The following is a 17,694-nucleotide window of genomic DNA, read 5'->3' as shown; positions in this document are numbered from 1 at the left end:
GTCAACTACACCACTCAGCTTGGTGCCATCTGCAAACTTGGTGAGGGTGCACTCTATTCCTTCATCTGTGTCATTAATGAAGATATTAAATAACACTGGTTATTAAATAATACAGACCCCTGAAGGACACCACTTGTCACTGATGTTCATCTGACTCTGAGTCACTGACCACTACCCTCTAGATGTGACCATCCATCCACTTTTTTATCCATCTAACAGTCCACCCATCAAATCTATGTCTCTGCCATTTAGAAAGAAGGGTGTTGTGGTGGACTGTACTAAAGGATTGGTCATATCCAATCCACAGACCAATGCACTCAGAGCTGTGGACCCCTAATGGGATGGAGCCACACCCTCTGCTGTGCCTTGGCACTTACTGACTTGCCGGAGGACAGCTTTTAGAGTGGAGCTGGCCATGGCAGCTGAGTTCTCTTCCTACATGGAATGTGGTGAAACTCTACCTTGTATTGGAATGTTTTGGGGGAAAATGTTGTGCAGGAATGTTTTGCATCAGAACCTTTTTCTCTGGATTTCTGTTCTTGCTTCCCCTTTGTGCCCTAGTCTGAACACAAGTTAGCCGACTGCAGTAACACATGAACTGCCATCACCACTGACTGCTGGGTCAAGACTACTTTCTTAGGGTGTGTTAACTCATAAGGACAAAAACCTTCGTCATGCTTCACATGAGGTTGTTCAAATTCAGGCATTTGTGTATTATGAGGGACAAAAAACCCACCCATTTTATGATCTTGGATACCTCTCACATTTGGACCTCTAAAGAGCCAAAGTGCATGCTTACAACACATTGCAAGCAGCTCTGACTACTGGTAAGTGACCTTTTCCCCCAGAAAGCTTTCTTACATTTTCATAATAATATATTTTCATCATAAGTTCAAGATTGATAAAAAGGTAGGGTGCAGCCAGTCTGTGCTGCCTGCCAAGTAATCTCTCTTGTCTTCATGATGATCTAGAAGCTGCATCTCATACTGGAGATTGTTACTTCAGTGTTACTCACTTTGTTCAGCATGATCTTCATTAATTATTTTTAAATTATTTCATTAATCATTCTTAAACTATAAATTCACGTTTTTGATAAGGAATGAGGCATAGCTGGGTTTTCTCAGGAATGGGAGCTTTAAAACAGGTAAATACGGGAATGAACATGGTTTTTCCTTATTTATATGTGTTAACCATTGCAGTCATCTGACAGTAATGCACAGCTCATGGAAAAGCTAAATGGTGAAGTTCTGGGTTTGTTTTGGTTATTTTAGGATAACTGCTGCTCAGTTAAACGGAGCATATCAAGTTACCTTCGACTCAGGCCCTTAGTGTTTCTAACACTATGATGACATGATCTCACCACCTGTGTGATTTATTGTCATTTACAGTCTTGTGAGAGAATGTTCTTTGGTACTGAATGAAAGGCTGGCAAATATTACTGGTTTCTGTCAGTAACATTGTCAATCAGCTAACAAAAATATGAGTATTGAAGCTCACTCCACCATGGATGTTAAAATACCTCAGTATTTTTGTGATTTCACCTCTAGCTTATTTTTCAACTTTTTGATCTTCGGCAGTCTTGACAGTTTTAAGAGCTAATCAGGATTTAAGCAAACTGTGGCATTTACTAGCCAAAAATAAGATGACTCTTTGCTAATGAAAGGACAAGTTTAGTTTCAACAAAATTTTCAATGTTAAGAGCAAGAAAAATAATTTTAATATAAATCACATGAAAGGAAAAAAAACAATTTTATGCATTTTAAAATCCTATGATTTAAAGGTGAGAGTACTGTTACACATAATAAGCTTACTAGTTCAAATATTTTTCATGAAACTATATGTTGCACATGTATATGTGGGTTGTTTCATACTGCTAAAGTTCCTAGTGCAAATAACTGTTTTATATAAACTTTTTTCAAAAGTACATTAATTCCAATACCTTGCACAGTTACAGACTTTTCTGTCCAAATGTTTATTATTGTCGTGTGGTCTTCAGTGTCAGTGAAAGTCAGTCTGTTCATTTTGAAACTGGTCTGTTCATTTTGTTCAGCCTTTGCAGTTTGGTAGTACATCAGTTTCAGTGTAAGCAATACAATGTCACTGTAGTTGTCTTGCTGTTGTATAAAAAAAAATCACTATAAATGTCTTGAAACCTGGCTAAATTGGAAATTTCTATTTTGGATGTATTTTTAAAAATAAATTGTAACTTTCTATTATAGAAAACAATTGCAATATCCTATTAGTTTGTTAGTGTTTTATACAGATTGTCTATAGACCTAGAACACTGTATATGATTACAAAGAGTTTGTGGATCTTTCACATTTTTTTTTACACTATGTAGTATTGTCAGTTATATTCAGTCTCTGGGATTTGTGATAGCTGCAATATCTTGCTGTTTGCTAATCTTTGTTGCTATTAACCCTTTGTTTCCATGCTTACTACTTTCTGGCCTATGAATTTGAAAATTAATAATTTATTGTAAAATTTAATTTACCAATGATTTGGTTTTTAAAATACTATATAAAAATATGTATTGTAATGAACCCTGATCACAGATCTTCATGTCATATAATGCCATAATGGATATTTGGAAATTAGTATTTGATTCATTATGGATCAGTTTTACGTTGCAAGTTATAGTATGGTTGAACAAAGTTTTTTTTTCTTTTGAAAGAAACAGACCTCAGATGTTCAAGCAAACTTATCTCAATTTTAAATATTACTGGATAAACAATTAATTTAATAATGACTTGATTGCGAAAATGCTGATAACCTGCCACAAGTGTACTGAAACCTAAGACTTGTCGCAAAAGAGATGCTGTGGTTAGAGGACAGAGCACAGAATCAGCAGGGCTTGCGTTTTGTGTTTGAACACAAAACCACTTGTGTTAAAAACTAAAAAATTTTCAGTGAGAAACTTCAACCAGTAGACTTTATGTTGAAATGGGTATATTTCCACACTGTGAACTTGGCCAACACAACCTTTTCCTAGTCCCATTTTCCTTTCAAGTTTAACACCACCTACTTAATTTTTCACTTCAACTCCTGCTTTGTCCCTTCCCATAGGCCCAGTTGCGATAGCGACAGTGCCCAGCAGCTTGGCCTCTTCGTGCTGATCAGCCAGTGCCGGTCAGCACTGAATGATGTGTTTACTGGGTGCACTTCCAAGTCCTGCCTGCTCTGACAAAGTACTGTGGGTCTATTTTTGCTTTTGCCTGACCTGTGTAGCCCTACCCTTGTGAAGGTCAGGGAAGTTGTTTCTGCACCTTGCCAGACCAGCCTTGCAGCAACAGCAGTAAAGTGCTCCAACATCCACACAGAACAATCAAAGGTATTTCTTCCTGCTGATGAAGGATCAGAAGGTAACGGGGCAAGACAGAGAAGGCAGGGTGGAGACGTGGACCAGACAAGAGATACACATTCCTTAACAGCCTGCTAGAATTGGGAAAATCCAGGAAGAGACAAGACAAGACTCTTCTGTTGACCATTGGCCACAGTCTGCATTGGGTGAGAGGTCACCTCCCCTATCTCCTGATTTTTGATCTAAGCAATCCTGGACTCCTTACTGCCAGTCTTGGCAACTCTTTTGTCATCACAGATCTTGTGACATATGTGAAGTAAGAGATTGTCAGTAGACATTTCTATTAAAAAGGGGTTTTCTTCCCCCTATCCTGAAGTTCTTTGTATCTTGCTGACCTTCACGTGTGAGCCGTAGGCAAATGTTCTTTTTATAGATTATGCAGACTAGGAGCCAAATCGCAGTGTCCTCATCAGAAAATACCCTTCAGCGACCTCAACAGCGGCCTGCAGCAGGCTCGCACCACCGGCTGCTGTGTTCGCACAGGCCGGGGGCGGCGGCACCGCCCGGGCCGGGGGGGCGGTCCCGGGGCGGCCCCGGGCGGGCACAGCGGCGGCCCCGCCCGAAGATGGCGGAGTACGTGCAGGTGCTGAAGCGGGCTCTGAAGCACATCGGCGGCCACGGCGGCGCCCGCGGCGCCATCCTGCAGCTGCTCAGGTACCGCGGGGCCCGGCGCAGGCGGCAGGGCCTCCCCGCTCCTCGCTCTCCGCCCCGCGGGGTCACCTTGGCGGGGGGCGGGCGCTGCCCCGCGGGAAGCGGAGCTGGCGGGGGTGGGGACACGGCACGGGGCGGCCACTGCTCCGCGCGGCGCCGGGGCGGAGGGCGGCGGGCGCTCCCTCACGGCGGGAGGTGCGCGGTGCCGGGCAGGCCTCGGCAGGAGCCCGCTCCGCTCCGCCCCGCTGGGGGAGGTGTGTCCGGCCGGCAGCGGTGCTGTGCTTAGAGCCGTGCCGGGGCAGGGCCCTTGCGTTGTTTTCTCTTCTTTAGCCAGCTTGGAGGGTTCCTCGGCGCTGAGCTGTCAGTGTTGCCCAGGCAGGTTTTCCTCCTGTCCAGCCGCAGGCCTTAGTCCCGCTTGCCACAGCCGTGTCTCTGCTGTAGTTGCCCCCAGCGCTTCTCCGTGCGCCATCGCGCCCTTTGCTCTGAGTCGCCTCAGGCTGGCAGTGACTTACTTGAACTGTGCAAGCCTGAAAGCCGCGCGTCTGCTGAAACCCCTCGGTGTAGATCAGGGAATTACTTCGTGTGCCTGACCGGCTCTAATTCTTTAACACCAAACTGCACGTCACATCTGCCGCTTTGTCACCGGGTTGTCAGCACTGACCTGTGCTCAGCATTGGATACCCCCTGGCCCCAGTGGCACTTCGTGCAAAATTAGTTGCAGCCTTTGTTTCCATTCAATGGAATAACATGGCTGTGTGCCTCCATCCCCAGGTACAGAACCTTGCACTTGTCTGCCTTAAACTTTCTTCTGTCGTTTTTCCCCACTGACATCTCATCTCTTCCTTGTGACAAGTATTCTGAATTGTGATACAGCATGCTTGAAGCTGCTCCCAGATAGGAGTAGCTGCAGGTTTACTAAGGTACTCTTTTTTCATTCAGGTCCTCGGTGAAATATAAGGTGGAAGTGTAAATGGTATGTGATCCAAATTCACCAGTGTCAGTAACCTGTATTGTCTTTGTAGCTGGTCCCGGAAAAAAAATAGAATGTTTACAGTGAATGTTGTAGGCCTGACTAAGTGCCAAAAAGCCTTTTTTTAATCAATAGCGGGAAGTCAGGAGTAGGGGGTAGAGGTGCTTTGCAAATATGAAGTTCCCTGCTATATACCAAGGGCTTTCTTATGTTTGAACAAACAAACCAAACGTTCTGAGTCTTCTTGAAGACTGGTTTTTTTTCTTCACATGTCATAACGGCCCTTTCTCTGTTATTTCTTGTAGTTTAAATTGATCTGTTTTGAGTGGTTAAACATAACATTTTGCACAGTTGCTGATCAGGCCTTATCATTATTGTCATATATAGCTTTAGTAATTGTTTTGTTCACTTGAAGACAGCTCAGTTCACTTGTGCATTCAAGGATCAACTTGTCTTTTTTTCCCTCACATGTCACTTAATTAACAGCTCCCTATTGCCTTGTGACATCCAGGTGTTTTCCTTGCAATGAGGCACACAGTGCTTCAGATCTTACTAGTCTCCAGGTGCATCACCTTGTGCTAGACCTTTGTACCATTGAATTTCATTCTGGTGGTGTCACTACAGCCCTGAAGACAGTACAGAATTTCCTGTATAATAATGTGACCTTCCTCAATAAGGTAATATCATAATCTGTCAGACCCCTGTGCTTTCTGGAGGAGGAATTTTTGTTTTGGTTCTGTTTTGGTCAGGAATGCTGTACAGTGTTAAATAAGGCTACTATCAACATTCTTTGTGAAACTTGCCTAGTAACCTCCAACCAGCTCTGTATTCTTTCAGTTGAGCAATATATTGCTCCCCTTATAATTATTATACATTTAAAATTATTTTCTCCTTTGTTTTACGGCATGATATTGTATGCTTTCTGAAGTTAGCTTCACTTTTGGGAGGTCTCAACTTTGCATTCCTACTAGCTGTGAGGACAGGCAGCTTCTGGCTTCTCTGTCTCTACTGTAAAAAGCAGCTCAGATAGACCTCCCTCATGCACAACTTCATAGAGGGAAATTTTAAGCTGTTAAGCAGTATGACAATACATGATTTCCCTGGCTAGTATTTTATGCTATTGTAATTATTGTTTTTTGTCACAAGCCTGCTCCCCTCCACCCAAGTTGTTTTCTCCAGTTTGTTTTCCTTCTCAGGCTATAACTATGACACTGGCAGTTTTCAAGAAGAAATTGAGCTGGGGAAATGAAAGGGTAGAAGAGTTTGAGTCTTAGGTTTCATCAGAGTACCTCTTCCTAAGCACATCTTAATGAATGTCTTGTCAGGGATCTTTTGTGAGTCAAAGATTGCAGGCTGTGTCAGCACCTTTCTACCATACAGAAGAAGAGAGCAGGTAAGACTGGGGGCAGTGCTCTCCTTTTTTTTCACTCAGAAGGTTGACCTTACAGTGCTAGGTGGAGAATCACACCTGATCCTCATAACTACACTAACCTCAAACATAGCTACTGCCTCCTGTTCACCTTTCAAACCATTAATTCATCTGTCCCAGCTCAAGGAATAGACTTGGTGTTTAAAGGAAGAGTAATCAAGGTGTTCTTTCTTGCAACAATTGATATATTAAAGAAATAATTATTTCTTGAACTCGGAAAAGTGATTTCCCGCAGTCAGGAGACTTTTCCTCTGAATTTCCCTGCTTTTCTCCTACATCTTTTCCACTGAGGTGGCTACAACAGGTTTATGTGCAGTAGAAGTCAAATTATTACGAGTCTATGTGGCTGGAAACATTGTCCTTATTCAAGTCTCAGTGAAAGTGGCTGGAAAATGTCCTCTGGAAGCTGTACATACCTCTTAGTGTCTGATATCAATATTAAGGGCATGAAGTCGGGACAAGGGCACAAGAACCCTTACAAGAAATGGAAGGGAAGAAGAAAGGGAGAGCAGGAGTGAAATGGCTCTTCTTTTTCTGAAGCTGGAACTTGTATAGCTGAGCCAGAGGTGTCTGAGTGTTTCTTTCACAGAGGAGAGATGTATCAGAGAGTCTTTCTACCTGGGACCACAAAGGTTTAAAATGAGTACTTGGTGGAATGATTGTTGTTTTCACACACCCTGGGAGAGAAGACAATAGCTAAATTCCCAACTATGGAAGTTTGCATGTGCACATCCCTTCTCTCCCTTGGGACTGATTTGTGAGTGTATATAATACTATAAAAAACTAAAACTTTTGCAAGTAATCTTTTCCTTATGTAATTCTGCCTGGGATGAACGTCAGTAAAAAGAAAAACAAAGATGCAGATCTGGGGGAGAAGAGCACTTTAACTAATTTTAAACTAATTTTAAGGTTTTCTCATTAGAATATGAATCATAGATTCAGTTTAATTATTGATATGTACAGTAATGTTAAAACATGCTTTGTATAAAGAGTTGAAACTGGTACACAGCTTATCTGGGTCAGTGTAAGTCTCACAGAGTTGCAGGTAAATGCTTGCATCTTTCACAATTATACAAAAGTTAGAAAGTAACAATTGTACCTTAGGGTTTAGGGTATTTCCTTGGCAAGGGCTACAATAGCTTAAAATATTACTATTGCTGTCTTGGAGGTCAGTGCCCACACACACGTGTGAGATCTCTTAAGCTGCTTCTGTGCTGACCACCTTCTGTGGCAATTCAGGCTGAAATGGTAGCTATGAATTGTTGAGAAGGATGATAAGGTCTTCAACTAAGTGAATTAAAGTCCCATGTGACTCTGGGACTCCCACAGTATTTAAGGTTTTGTGGGTGTTAAATTGTTATATTGCAGAGTTGCTTTATCTTCCACTATAGAGAGCTTTTAAATAAATAATAGTCCCCAAAAGCCTTTTTATATGACTTTTATCATCCTGTCAGTGGGGTGCACATTAGTTGCAGGAATTGGTGATTATGTTTTGCAGTCCTTAAGCTTGAATATTTTTTTTAATATCTTTACCTAAATGTGTTTAGGAGTTGTCATTACAGATTTTTACCAGCCCCTAGGAAACCTCTGTCACTTCATTCTGAGATGACATCAATTGAAACCGTTGTTTTGATAATTCACAGGGTCAATGATTTGAAGACTGGTAATCTGATAGGAACTGATAAATATGGAAACAAATACTATGAAGACACAAGAAACTTCTTTGGTATGTGTGCTAATGTGAACACCTCCCAACAGACTTTTACAGAGCTTGTGTGGTTTCTGCTAATGAAATAGAACTTGTTGCCTGCCTGAATTCCTTGCACTTAACTTGTGTGGGTCTTTAGACAAGGGACTCATAGAAATGCTTTGACATCTTCTATTTCTCTATTGCATCCCTCAGTTCATTTGCAAACACAGTCAATCTGAAACAATAAATATGGGCTATAGAAGCCAGTCAGATGCTCTCCATGTAGGTAGAGCTATATGATAATGTGATTGAGAGCTGAATTTGGTCCTTGACCTAAAAGCTGATAGCATAACAGGTGGGGGAAGAAAGAGAACTGCCTTTAAAACTGCCTCACAGCTGTACTTACTTGTATAATCACTTCAGGGCAGAGAAACACAGGTTAGCCTAAATTTCCTATTACCTTAAGTAACTGGATTTTAAATAATGTTTTTAGAGTACTTAAAAAGGTAGCACCTAAAGCAATGCAGGTAACACATAAGCAGTTGACACTCTGGTTAGTCCAAGCTACCTGCTGACTGTAGGTTACCTTGTAGGGTAACCAGGAAAAGCACTTGCTGGTTAACATTGCTTGGTAGTTCTATATAGCTGAAAATTAGTTTAATCTTAGGTTATCAATGACAATGTCCTTTTGGAAAAGACTTCTCCTAATGGAGAAAAAATCCCCAAACCTGTTTCTCTGCCTGAAAATTTTGTGAGTTCCTATTTCTCATTACTTATACAATAGCTAATATTTGCCTACTTGTGAGAGGATTAGATTCAGCTATATAAAAATACAGTAACAGTGGAAATACAGAAGACTTGGAAAAATAAAAGCTGTGCTGACTGTAAAATAAGTAAGTGCCCATAATGGCAGATACTATTACTCAAAATGTTTTTCCTTGGTTTTCAAGAATTCTCTCCTTTATATGAAAATAATTTTTATTTTTGGGCTAATACAGTATTTCTGTTTGTGTATTTAAGGTCGACACAGATGGGTCGTATATACTGAAGAAATGAATGGCAAAAACACATTTTGGGAAGTTGATGGAAGTATGGTGCCCCCTGAATGGTAAACCACTTGGCTTAATTATTTGGACAGACACCAATTGTGTAATTGCCTCTATATTTTCTTGTATTACAAAGCAGAAATTTTTAAAAAAAAAAGTTTTCAGGTCACAGCTATTCTATTTATGACCAGAACATTTCAGACTTGTTAGTTTATAATGTTGTATTGCTTACTGTCCTGGTAGATGCACTCACTGCTTTTTGGAACGAGAAAAGCATTTTGCCAGCCAGATTGAGCAGGTTTTCCAATTTTCCTTATTAGTTGTGATTCCCTGTTAATGGTTTGGCAAAGCCTTGAGCCAACAGAAGTAAAAAAAAAAAAATTATTTTCTGTTCTAGGCAAGAACCTAAAGAACATAAGGCAATGATGGAACAACATTCCTTAATCCACAGCCATTAACAGCACAATTATTTCAATTTATATACATTGATGTGATAATCAGCAGTAAAGGGCCAGGATGCTCTGTATGTTGACTGCTACTTAACTATAATTTTTATTAAGGTTTTATTTTCTGTTCATGCATCTCAGTAATAATTCTGTACAATCTTGAGTTCCAGGTGGTCTCTGGCCACCCAGCTGTTAATGCTTTTTTTGTCTTCCTAGATAACTCACACCACATAAAGTAACAGTGTATGCTAGTAAAAACAGTCTCTGCGGTTCTCGAGGAACAGCAATAGCACTGCAGCCCCAAAGCAGCAAAAGGTGATATGAAGGAAGAGGTGTTTGGGTAGTCTAAGCATTAGCATTAGCAAACACTGGGGTTTATTACTCCTGTGATACATGTTCTGTGCCAAGGCTGAGATTGATTATATGAACTCCTAAACTGTGGCTCTCACTAGAACACTTAAGAAGTGTGTGGGTAGATTCTCTAGATAGTCAGTTTTGTTTCAAACTCTCCCAGCCTTATAATTATGATTAATGTGTTTAATGCTTTTTTCTGTCTGATTTGGTAAGAGCTGAATGGCATTGTTTTTTAGAAGTGACATTAGAATCTCCAAGATGTTCGTGCCTTATCTGCATAATAACTGTTCTTTGGTTCTAGTTTTTATCCTTTCACTGTTAGACTGTGCTGGTTTTCAAGATGTTCCTTATTTTAAGGCAAGGGTTTTGTTTTGTTTTGCTTTATTTTTTTTTTCCTTTGCTCGTGTTTATGCAATGTTCATTGCCTCTTTACAAACCTCAACAAAGGGTTTCTTCCTGAGTATCAAAGGGATCTTTCAAGGGTTAAGTAGCTTATTTATTTCATAGAAATTAATGAGGTAGAAAGCCTTGGTTTCCTATCAATGTGGATGAAATTGCCCTAAAAGGGGCAGTAAACCTTTTATTATTTTCAAGACTGGTGAGTGCAATGAGGCATGAAAGGGTAAACAATCCTGTGTTCTAAGGTATTTTTGTCAGGAAACTTAGTTGTGCAGTACCATTCAGGTTTGTGGATTTGTTTTGTTATGGTTTTTTTCTTATTGCTGATAAATTTGTATGTCTTGTAACAACATGTATTTATACTTAAGTAGGAATCCTAGCTTTGTGACACATCTAAGTCACTGATATGTATTTCCATACTGCTTAGATCCATCTTTAAAAATAGAAGTATTTTGACAGGGAATAAATGGTGTCTTTTAGGGGGTTTTTTATTATTATTTTTTTAATCTGATGCTATACTGTCTTAAATTTTTAACATGACATAAGCTTCTGAATTGAGACAATATATCGTACAAGCTGCTGTCAATGTAACAGTAGGGTTGTGCAGCTGTACAGGTTTTTGCACAAAACGTGAATGGTTATTTTGGACCCAGAAATTTGTTGGAAATAAATTAGACTGTGTGTAATTACTTCTGTTAACAAGGGAATTAATTATTATATAGTATAATAGTATGATACATGTTTTTCATCCTTGGGTTGACTTGGAAGTGTATAAAGTACTGCTGTAACACCTGGGTGTGATCTGAATACTTATTCTAAGTATTTTTTTTTTTTTTTTTTACTCCAGGGTGTAGTTGATTCAGCTCAGTGGATCATTTTGTGGGTGTGTTGTTGTACCCACTGCAGGTGGAAGCAGGTTTTACTACAGTGTTTATGCTGATGTTACTTTCAGAAAGCATTTTGCAACTGTCACTCCTAAAGATGACACTTTGAACAAAATCAAAGTTTAAGACCAAGACTAACCTAGAATTTTCAGGCTTTTCTTTTTTAAATAGTAAAGCTAACTAGTTTGTAATGATTTTGTAGTTCTCTTATAAAAATGCTACTGTATTTAGGATTACACTGCTGGTTATCTTACTGATTGCACCCTTACACAGAGTACACTGCATTCTAAAGTATAATTTTGCAGTCAGCTGTGTGTCTTCTGGATTGTGGAATATGAATGATTGTTCAGATACAATCAGGTGAACCTCATGCATGATGAACTAGAAAAAAACATTTTGGTATGTTGAAAAGTTTTGAAAACAACTGGAAAAAACAATGCTACCCTTTATCTCCTGTCAGGTACTAAAGAAAAGGGAAAAGCAGCAAGGAAAAAAAAATCTTATATGTAATAACATATTGTTGTACTGTTTTTAGGAACTAGTGAATATTTTCAGTGTTCTGAAATAATTGATGTAATGTCTCCTGACAGCGGATATACTGAAATTACAGTCTGAAGGAAATCGAAGTGTTGTTTTGACATATGTCTACTATGCAGGGAATCAAGGCTGTTGCTTTTCTAAAATGTTGCCACACTAGAATATGTAGGTTTGTGGTTTATTCTGATTTAGTTATGTTATTTAACCTCTTTGTTACTCTAGGTTTTCTTTTCTTGTCTTCAAAATCCAAATGTTGCTATCTACCTCACTGGAGACAAGTTAATTAGATTTTTTAAAAATGCCTTCAACACTTGCCTGAGGAATGCTTAGTATTCACTTACTGTAATGCTATACAAGATATTGGGCACATTTTTTTTCCCTTTTACACTTTTAGACAGAAAAACCAAAATACTTGTTTTGTCTCCTACTGGTCAGAGTATGCTGTTTGCAGGAACTCAGTGCTTCCATTTTTGAACACACTGATCATGTGTGCTCTGTGAACATATAAACCATAGAGGTTAAATCCATTTATACCAATGCCTGTATGGACTCTGTTTAGTGCTTTCATAGATGTTTTCATTGCAGAATCACTCTAATCATTGGGCTGTGTGTTTAAACTATTTGTTTAGTGTATTTCTGGCTAAATGTACTTTGGTTTGTGTTTTGGCTGGATACTTAGCAAAAACAAATTGACAACTGGTTAAAGTGTACATACTAGTTAAAAAGAAATTGTTCTTTCAAGATCATCCTGTGGGGAAAGAAGAACTGTAATTTGAGAATAGTTTTTCTGTTTTGTGGGGACAATTCATTTTGCCAGCACTGTCCTTTGTATTTGTAGTAGCTGTCCTGTACTTCAGTGTTTATTTCCTTGTGGTGCAAATCTGACATCTTTGGGAGGACCATCAGCAGTACTGACTTCATATAATGAAATATTTCAAGTTTACCTTCAGTTTAATAATCTGCATCCTCTTTGTTAGTTGATCTGACAACTGAAAGAGAGAGGAATGTAGCACCTCAGACTTGAAGTGCCAACACACTAGGAAATGTAAGGAAATGTGTGATTTTCCTGTAAAAATGCTGCTTTTCAAGTCTGTCTTCAAGCAAAACAGAACAAAAAGATTGCAGAAAAGGAAGGGGAGTAAAATTTCCATCCTTCCTGTAGCTTCATAATAAATTTGTGGGGTTTTACAACTAGATTAAATGCTAGTTTGGTGTTTTCAGGTAAATGCCATCTCATTGCTATACAATAACTTATAGTAGCTTATATGAGAAATTAAAGTTATCTTCCATGTGTAAACAAACACATTTTTTGTCCCTTTTTCATTCTCTCCCTGATCTTCATTTCTCTTGTCTCATTGCAACATGGTGAACTTGTTGAAAAAAGTGGATGTTAATGAGTTGGCAAACATCCTCAACTTACGTAGTCTGTGCCTGAACCTTGCAGATGCACATATGGTAGTAGCTACTGAGTTTGTGTAGCAGCAGTTCTTGTTTGACAGCTTGTACATCATATAATTGGCTCCGATCCCTTGTAGCTTCAGATTGAAATCAACTTGCTTTTAAACATTTGTTAAGACTTGGGAGAAAATTTTACATAGTCTTGAGAGCATTTGAAGATACTTTGAGGTGTCTTTCATCCCTTCACTCAAGGAAAAGTCCAGAGGCTTTCCTGGCCTCACTCTGCTTGGTAGTGACTGCTCTGATTCAGGAAGCTGCTTCAGCCTCTTCAGAGCTTCTGCTACCCTCCTGATTTTTTTTGCTCTGTGTAAGTTTTCTGCTTTGTAGGTTTGAAGTCATTAATTGCTTTTGAAGCCTATTTTTCCATGCATGGATTTATAGGCAGAGTTTGTATAGAAATCTGGCCATCTGCAGGATGTCAAATCTCTTTATTCATGCTATTCAATCTAGTGCATGAAAAGCTTTTCTTGAGCATCTGGGAGTAGTCTATGAGACATCAAGGCTTCAAAAGATTCTTTGAGGAAGGTTATCAAGGGGAAAGTCTCCCCAAAATAAAGTTTTCAAGATTTTAAGTGGAGAGTGGGAGCTTTTGTTTGAGAGCAGGCTCTGCAAACCAAAATGCTCTTGTAAGTCTTCTAAGGGGAATCTGTTATGACCTGGTTTAACCCTGAAACTCTTAAATATAATTCATAGTGGATTAAGTTATAAACAAACTTTTGAAATCTCTCTATGTATTTCAATACCTGTACTGACATGTCTTGTCAGTGAGCAATTTTATTGCTATTTTTCAGTGAGAAAATGCAATTTAAGGATCAGTTTTGCTACTCATTTAAATTTGAGGCTGATTTCATTTTGTGTTACAGAAATTCAGAAAATCCTGAAAGTAAATATGTTAATTACCCCAAAATACTGTATTTTAAAAGACTTTATGGATTTAGTCTTAGAAAAGCTGCAGAACAATAGTTTAAATGACAGATAAAGCTACTCTCTTAAATGATTCTGTGAAACCTTTCTCATGTTTCAAGGAATGAGTGTATGATATTAAGTACACGTGTAGTAATAGAAGTGCCAGACATCATGCAAGCTTGGAAGCTGGTTGATTTCAGCTGAGCATTAATACAGTAATTGTGCTCCACCTGCTCCAGCCTGTCTTTCAGGGGCCTTTGTAACTGCATTTCTTCTGACAGTTTTCTGTTGGTGTGCATGGCTCTTGGAGGAGGATGAGGATGGTGAGGCATGGTGACAGATGTGTAAAGAGGAATTTGTGTGCAGGATCCCTATCCACTGTTACCAGAAGCATCACTAGGTGCAGGTGTGTGAGTTTAAGTTGCCTCTGTATGTGTCGTGGTTCAACCCCAGCCAACAACCAAGCCCCACACAGCCACTCGCCCACTCCCCCATGAGCAGCATCGGGACAAGAATAGGAAACATAAAAGCCAGGAAACTCGTGGGTTGAGATAAAGGCAGTTTAATAGGGAAAGCAAAACCTGCACATGCAAGCAAAGCAAAGCAAGGAATTAACTCCCTGTTTCCAATGGGCAGGCGGGTGTTCAGCCGTCTCCAGGAGAGCAGGGCCCCATCACGCGTAACAGTGACTTGGGAAGATGAATGTCATCAGTCCAAATGTCCCCCCCTTCCTCCTTCTTCCCCCAGACTGATATACTGAGCATGATGTCATATGGTCTGGAATATCCCTTTGGTCAGTTTGGGTCACCTGTCCTGGCTGTGTCTCCTCGCAGCCTCCCATGCACCCCCGATCTCTTTGCCAGCGTGGCAGTACGAAAAGCAGAAAAGGCCTTGGCTCTGTGTAAGCCCTGCTTGGCAATAACCAAAACATCTCTACGTTATCAACCCTGTGTTCAGCACAAATCCAAATCACATAGTGGCCACTGTGAAGAAAATTAAATCTACCCCAGTCAAAACTTTTTTCAAGTGAATTTTTTTTTTTTTTTGTACTAAAGTTTTATAAAGTTGTGTTTGTTTTTTTTTTTTTTTTTAAATTCATGTCCGGAAGCTATTTGAAAAGATTATCAACCTTCTGTAGAGCTCTTCAGATTTAGAATATACCTGTCAGTCTATTTCTCACCACTTCCACTGTGGTTTTGTTCTACTGTATTAATGAAATGTACTGGATTTGTTGCTAAAGGCTGAAGATGTGTTTTTTTAGGCTTTCTAATACAACTGGAGGACTTCATATTTTTAGGTCAAGTCTTTGCAAAAGCTGATTAGCAAAAGTCTTTTTAATTCTACCTCAGTAAAAAAATACATAAGCTTGCAAAAAAGTCATAACTTCACTTTTGTCATAACTGTGCATGTGAACATGAGGTACATGTGAACTAGCAGATAATTAAAATATAATTCAGATATGAAAGTTGCTTCAGGCACTGAAATAGAAATGGGATATCAATTCAGTTGGTCCCTGCTGTAGTGTTTAAGTAAATTGTTATGGAAAATGCTTTGCTTGATGATTAATGTTGCTTGCACAGAGAAGGATTGACATTTAGTTCATAGGTAAAGGCTAATCACTGTAATCACTTGGTAATTACCCTATTGCTGATTGGTATTAATCATTTTATTGTGCAGTCAGTAAACATTTACATGCTTGTTTTACGTGTACTTGCATCGTTAATCCATATCCCAAATGGTAGTCTCATGAATGCTTTGGAAATGGTATTGAAATTGCTGCGCAGCATAGTCTTCTGGTAATTAAAAACAAAACAAACCCTCAAAACCCAACAAATCAAAAACCCAGAGAATAAAACCAAACCTTGTGATTCTGTCATTCATAGGGCCTGCCTTGACCTGGCTGCCTGGTTAAAGCCATACAAACACATAACAATGTACTCTGCCTAAATACTCAGCATACAAACAAACAGGAAATTTGAACTCAGGTGTGCTTCCAACTGCATGGAGGCAGAACTGGTTTTTTTATCACTTAGGTTTGTGTAACTACTTTAAATCAGTATCCTGTAGTCTCATTCAAAGCCACACCGGATTATTTTTCTCCTCTCTCAAAAGAAATACTTAGTGTCTCTTCAGAGGAGAACCCTTGGGAGTCAGGAGATAGGCTTGTTGGAGAGCATGTAAAGTTCTGTAATAACAATGTGTCTTTTTCCTCTTAAGGCATCGCTGGCTCCACTCAATGACGGATGACCCTCCGACTACTCATCCACCAGTTGCTCGTAAATTTATCTGGGAGAACCATAAATTCAACCTGAGTGGCACCCCTGGGCAGTACGTGCCTTACTCTACTACTCGCAAGAAGATCCAAGAGTGGATCCCCCCTAAAACAGCCAGCAAATAACAGCAACAGAAATGTGACTTGCCTCAGCTTTGGCTTTCAGTATAAATTGTATCTTCACTGGTTTGTTCAGAATAAAAGCCTCCTATAACAGCTGTAGTTTAGTTTATTGAATTGGAGGGGAGAACAAGTGAGAAAACATTGGGAAGAGGACAGAACACATGACAGGTCTTAATCTCATGAACATACTGGGCTTTTTCTCGTGTCATCAGTGTCCTATCTTCACATAAGCAGCTCTCAGACTCTTCTTAGCATGATAACCATTCCTGTGACAGTCACTCCTCACCTTTGAAATACAGCTTTCTCGTGTTTTGATGTTATCCTTTTACAGTCTCTGCATGGCAAATAGTGCACTCCTCATATACTATTTTAGGAGGCCATCTCTCTAAATTTTTATAAGTTAGAATAATAAGGCCAATCCAAGATTATAGTTTTTACTCATAAAATGTGCATGAGTATGTTCATGAGTGTGCAAAAAGCATTGTTGTATTCCAGTATGATATGATACACGATATAAAACTTGTAAGACTACATTAATCAATTGACATCTCCACCCCCTAAGAGAGCTCAGTCATAAGCAGAGGGCCCTCTGTCACAAAAATCTCTTTTGTTGCTTCTGTGTTGCTGAGATTTATTACAAGGTATTATCATAAGGCTTTGGGATGAGCTGTTTGTCCTCTTGTGACAAGATTTTAGAGGTGTTTTGGAGTTTGAAAATGCACCTTTTTAGGAGGTAAAGAAGTAAAATGTATCAGAGTCTAGTCTCAAAAATGTGAAGTTTTCGAGTTCACATTTGAAAGAGAGTTGTTTGGGGCTGTGGCTTTTTTTCTATAAGTTGCTAATGGTTGATTTCTATTGCAGCCTGCTAATGTTTTTTAGCAGAGTTGCCATCTCCACAAGGCTTCCTGTATCTGATGACCTACTCTGGATAACTAGTGGGGGGGGTGCCAACCCAGCCCCTCAACTGGATGGGGGAGAAAATAGAAAGCTCATGGGTTGACATAAAGATGGGGAAACTGCTTGCCAGTTACCATCATGAACAAAAGAGACTTTAATATATTACCAAGTAAAATAGACTTGCATGGTGAGAATCAAAGACAAAAAATGTAAATTACCACCTTCCCTCCCCACTTCTTCCCAGGCTCAACTTCACACCTTCATTCCTGAC

The 17,694-nt window shown here is 39.5% G+C and overlaps 1 protein-coding gene across 3 annotated transcripts; it reads left to right on the top strand.

Annotated features, from left to right (window-relative positions):
- Window positions 1-3,883: 3,883 nt before the first annotated feature.
- NDUFA12 (NADH:ubiquinone oxidoreductase subunit A12) lies at window positions 3,884-16,619 on the top strand. 3 transcript variants are annotated; one of them, XM_017804332.1, is made up of 5 exons: window positions 4,968-4,985; window positions 6,308-6,375; window positions 8,055-8,137; window positions 9,122-9,209; window positions 16,349-16,567. In XM_017804332.1, the coding sequence occupies exons 1-5, from the start codon at window positions 4,983-4,985 to the stop codon at window positions 16,527-16,529; spliced, it is 423 nt and encodes a 140-aa protein (XP_017659821.1). In that variant the 5' UTR covers window positions 4,968-4,982; the 3' UTR covers window positions 16,530-16,567. The 3 variants fall into 3 exon arrangements, with proteins under 3 accessions (XP_017659819.1, XP_017659821.1, XP_017659820.1); XM_017804330.1 differs by lacking the exons at window positions 4,968-4,985; window positions 6,308-6,375 and adding an exon at window positions 3,884-4,015 and having other exon boundaries at window positions 16,349-16,619; XM_017804331.1 differs by lacking the exon at window positions 4,968-4,985 and having other exon boundaries at window positions 6,281-6,375.
- The last annotated feature ends 1,075 nt before the right edge of the window (window positions 16,620-17,694 follow it).

Source organism: Lepidothrix coronata, unplaced genomic scaffold (assembly GCF_001604755.1).
Source record: "Lepidothrix coronata isolate B3197 unplaced genomic scaffold, Lepidothrix_coronata-1.0 Scaffold9, whole genome shotgun sequence".
NCBI lineage: Eukaryota > Metazoa > Chordata > Aves > Passeriformes > Pipridae > Lepidothrix > Lepidothrix coronata.
The sequence above is the reverse complement of the archived record's forward strand: the minus strand, read 5'-3'. Positions and strand labels throughout refer to the sequence as shown.

What these genes read in the sequence shown, in the direction of transcription:
- NDUFA12 (XM_017804330.1), top strand. Translation starts at nt 3,927, where the DNA reads ATGGCGGAGTACGTGCAGGTGCTGAAGCGGGCTCTGAAGCACATCGGC. An exon ending in AGACACAAGAAACTTCTTTG is followed by an intron (nt 8,138 to 9,121) that starts GTATGTGTGCTA and finishes TGTGTATTTAAG; the next exon opens with GTCGACACAGATGGGTCGTA. An exon ending in AGTATGGTGCCCCCTGAATG is followed by an intron (nt 9,210 to 16,348) that starts GTAAACCACTTG and finishes TTTCCTCTTAAG; the next exon opens with GCATCGCTGGCTCCACTCAA.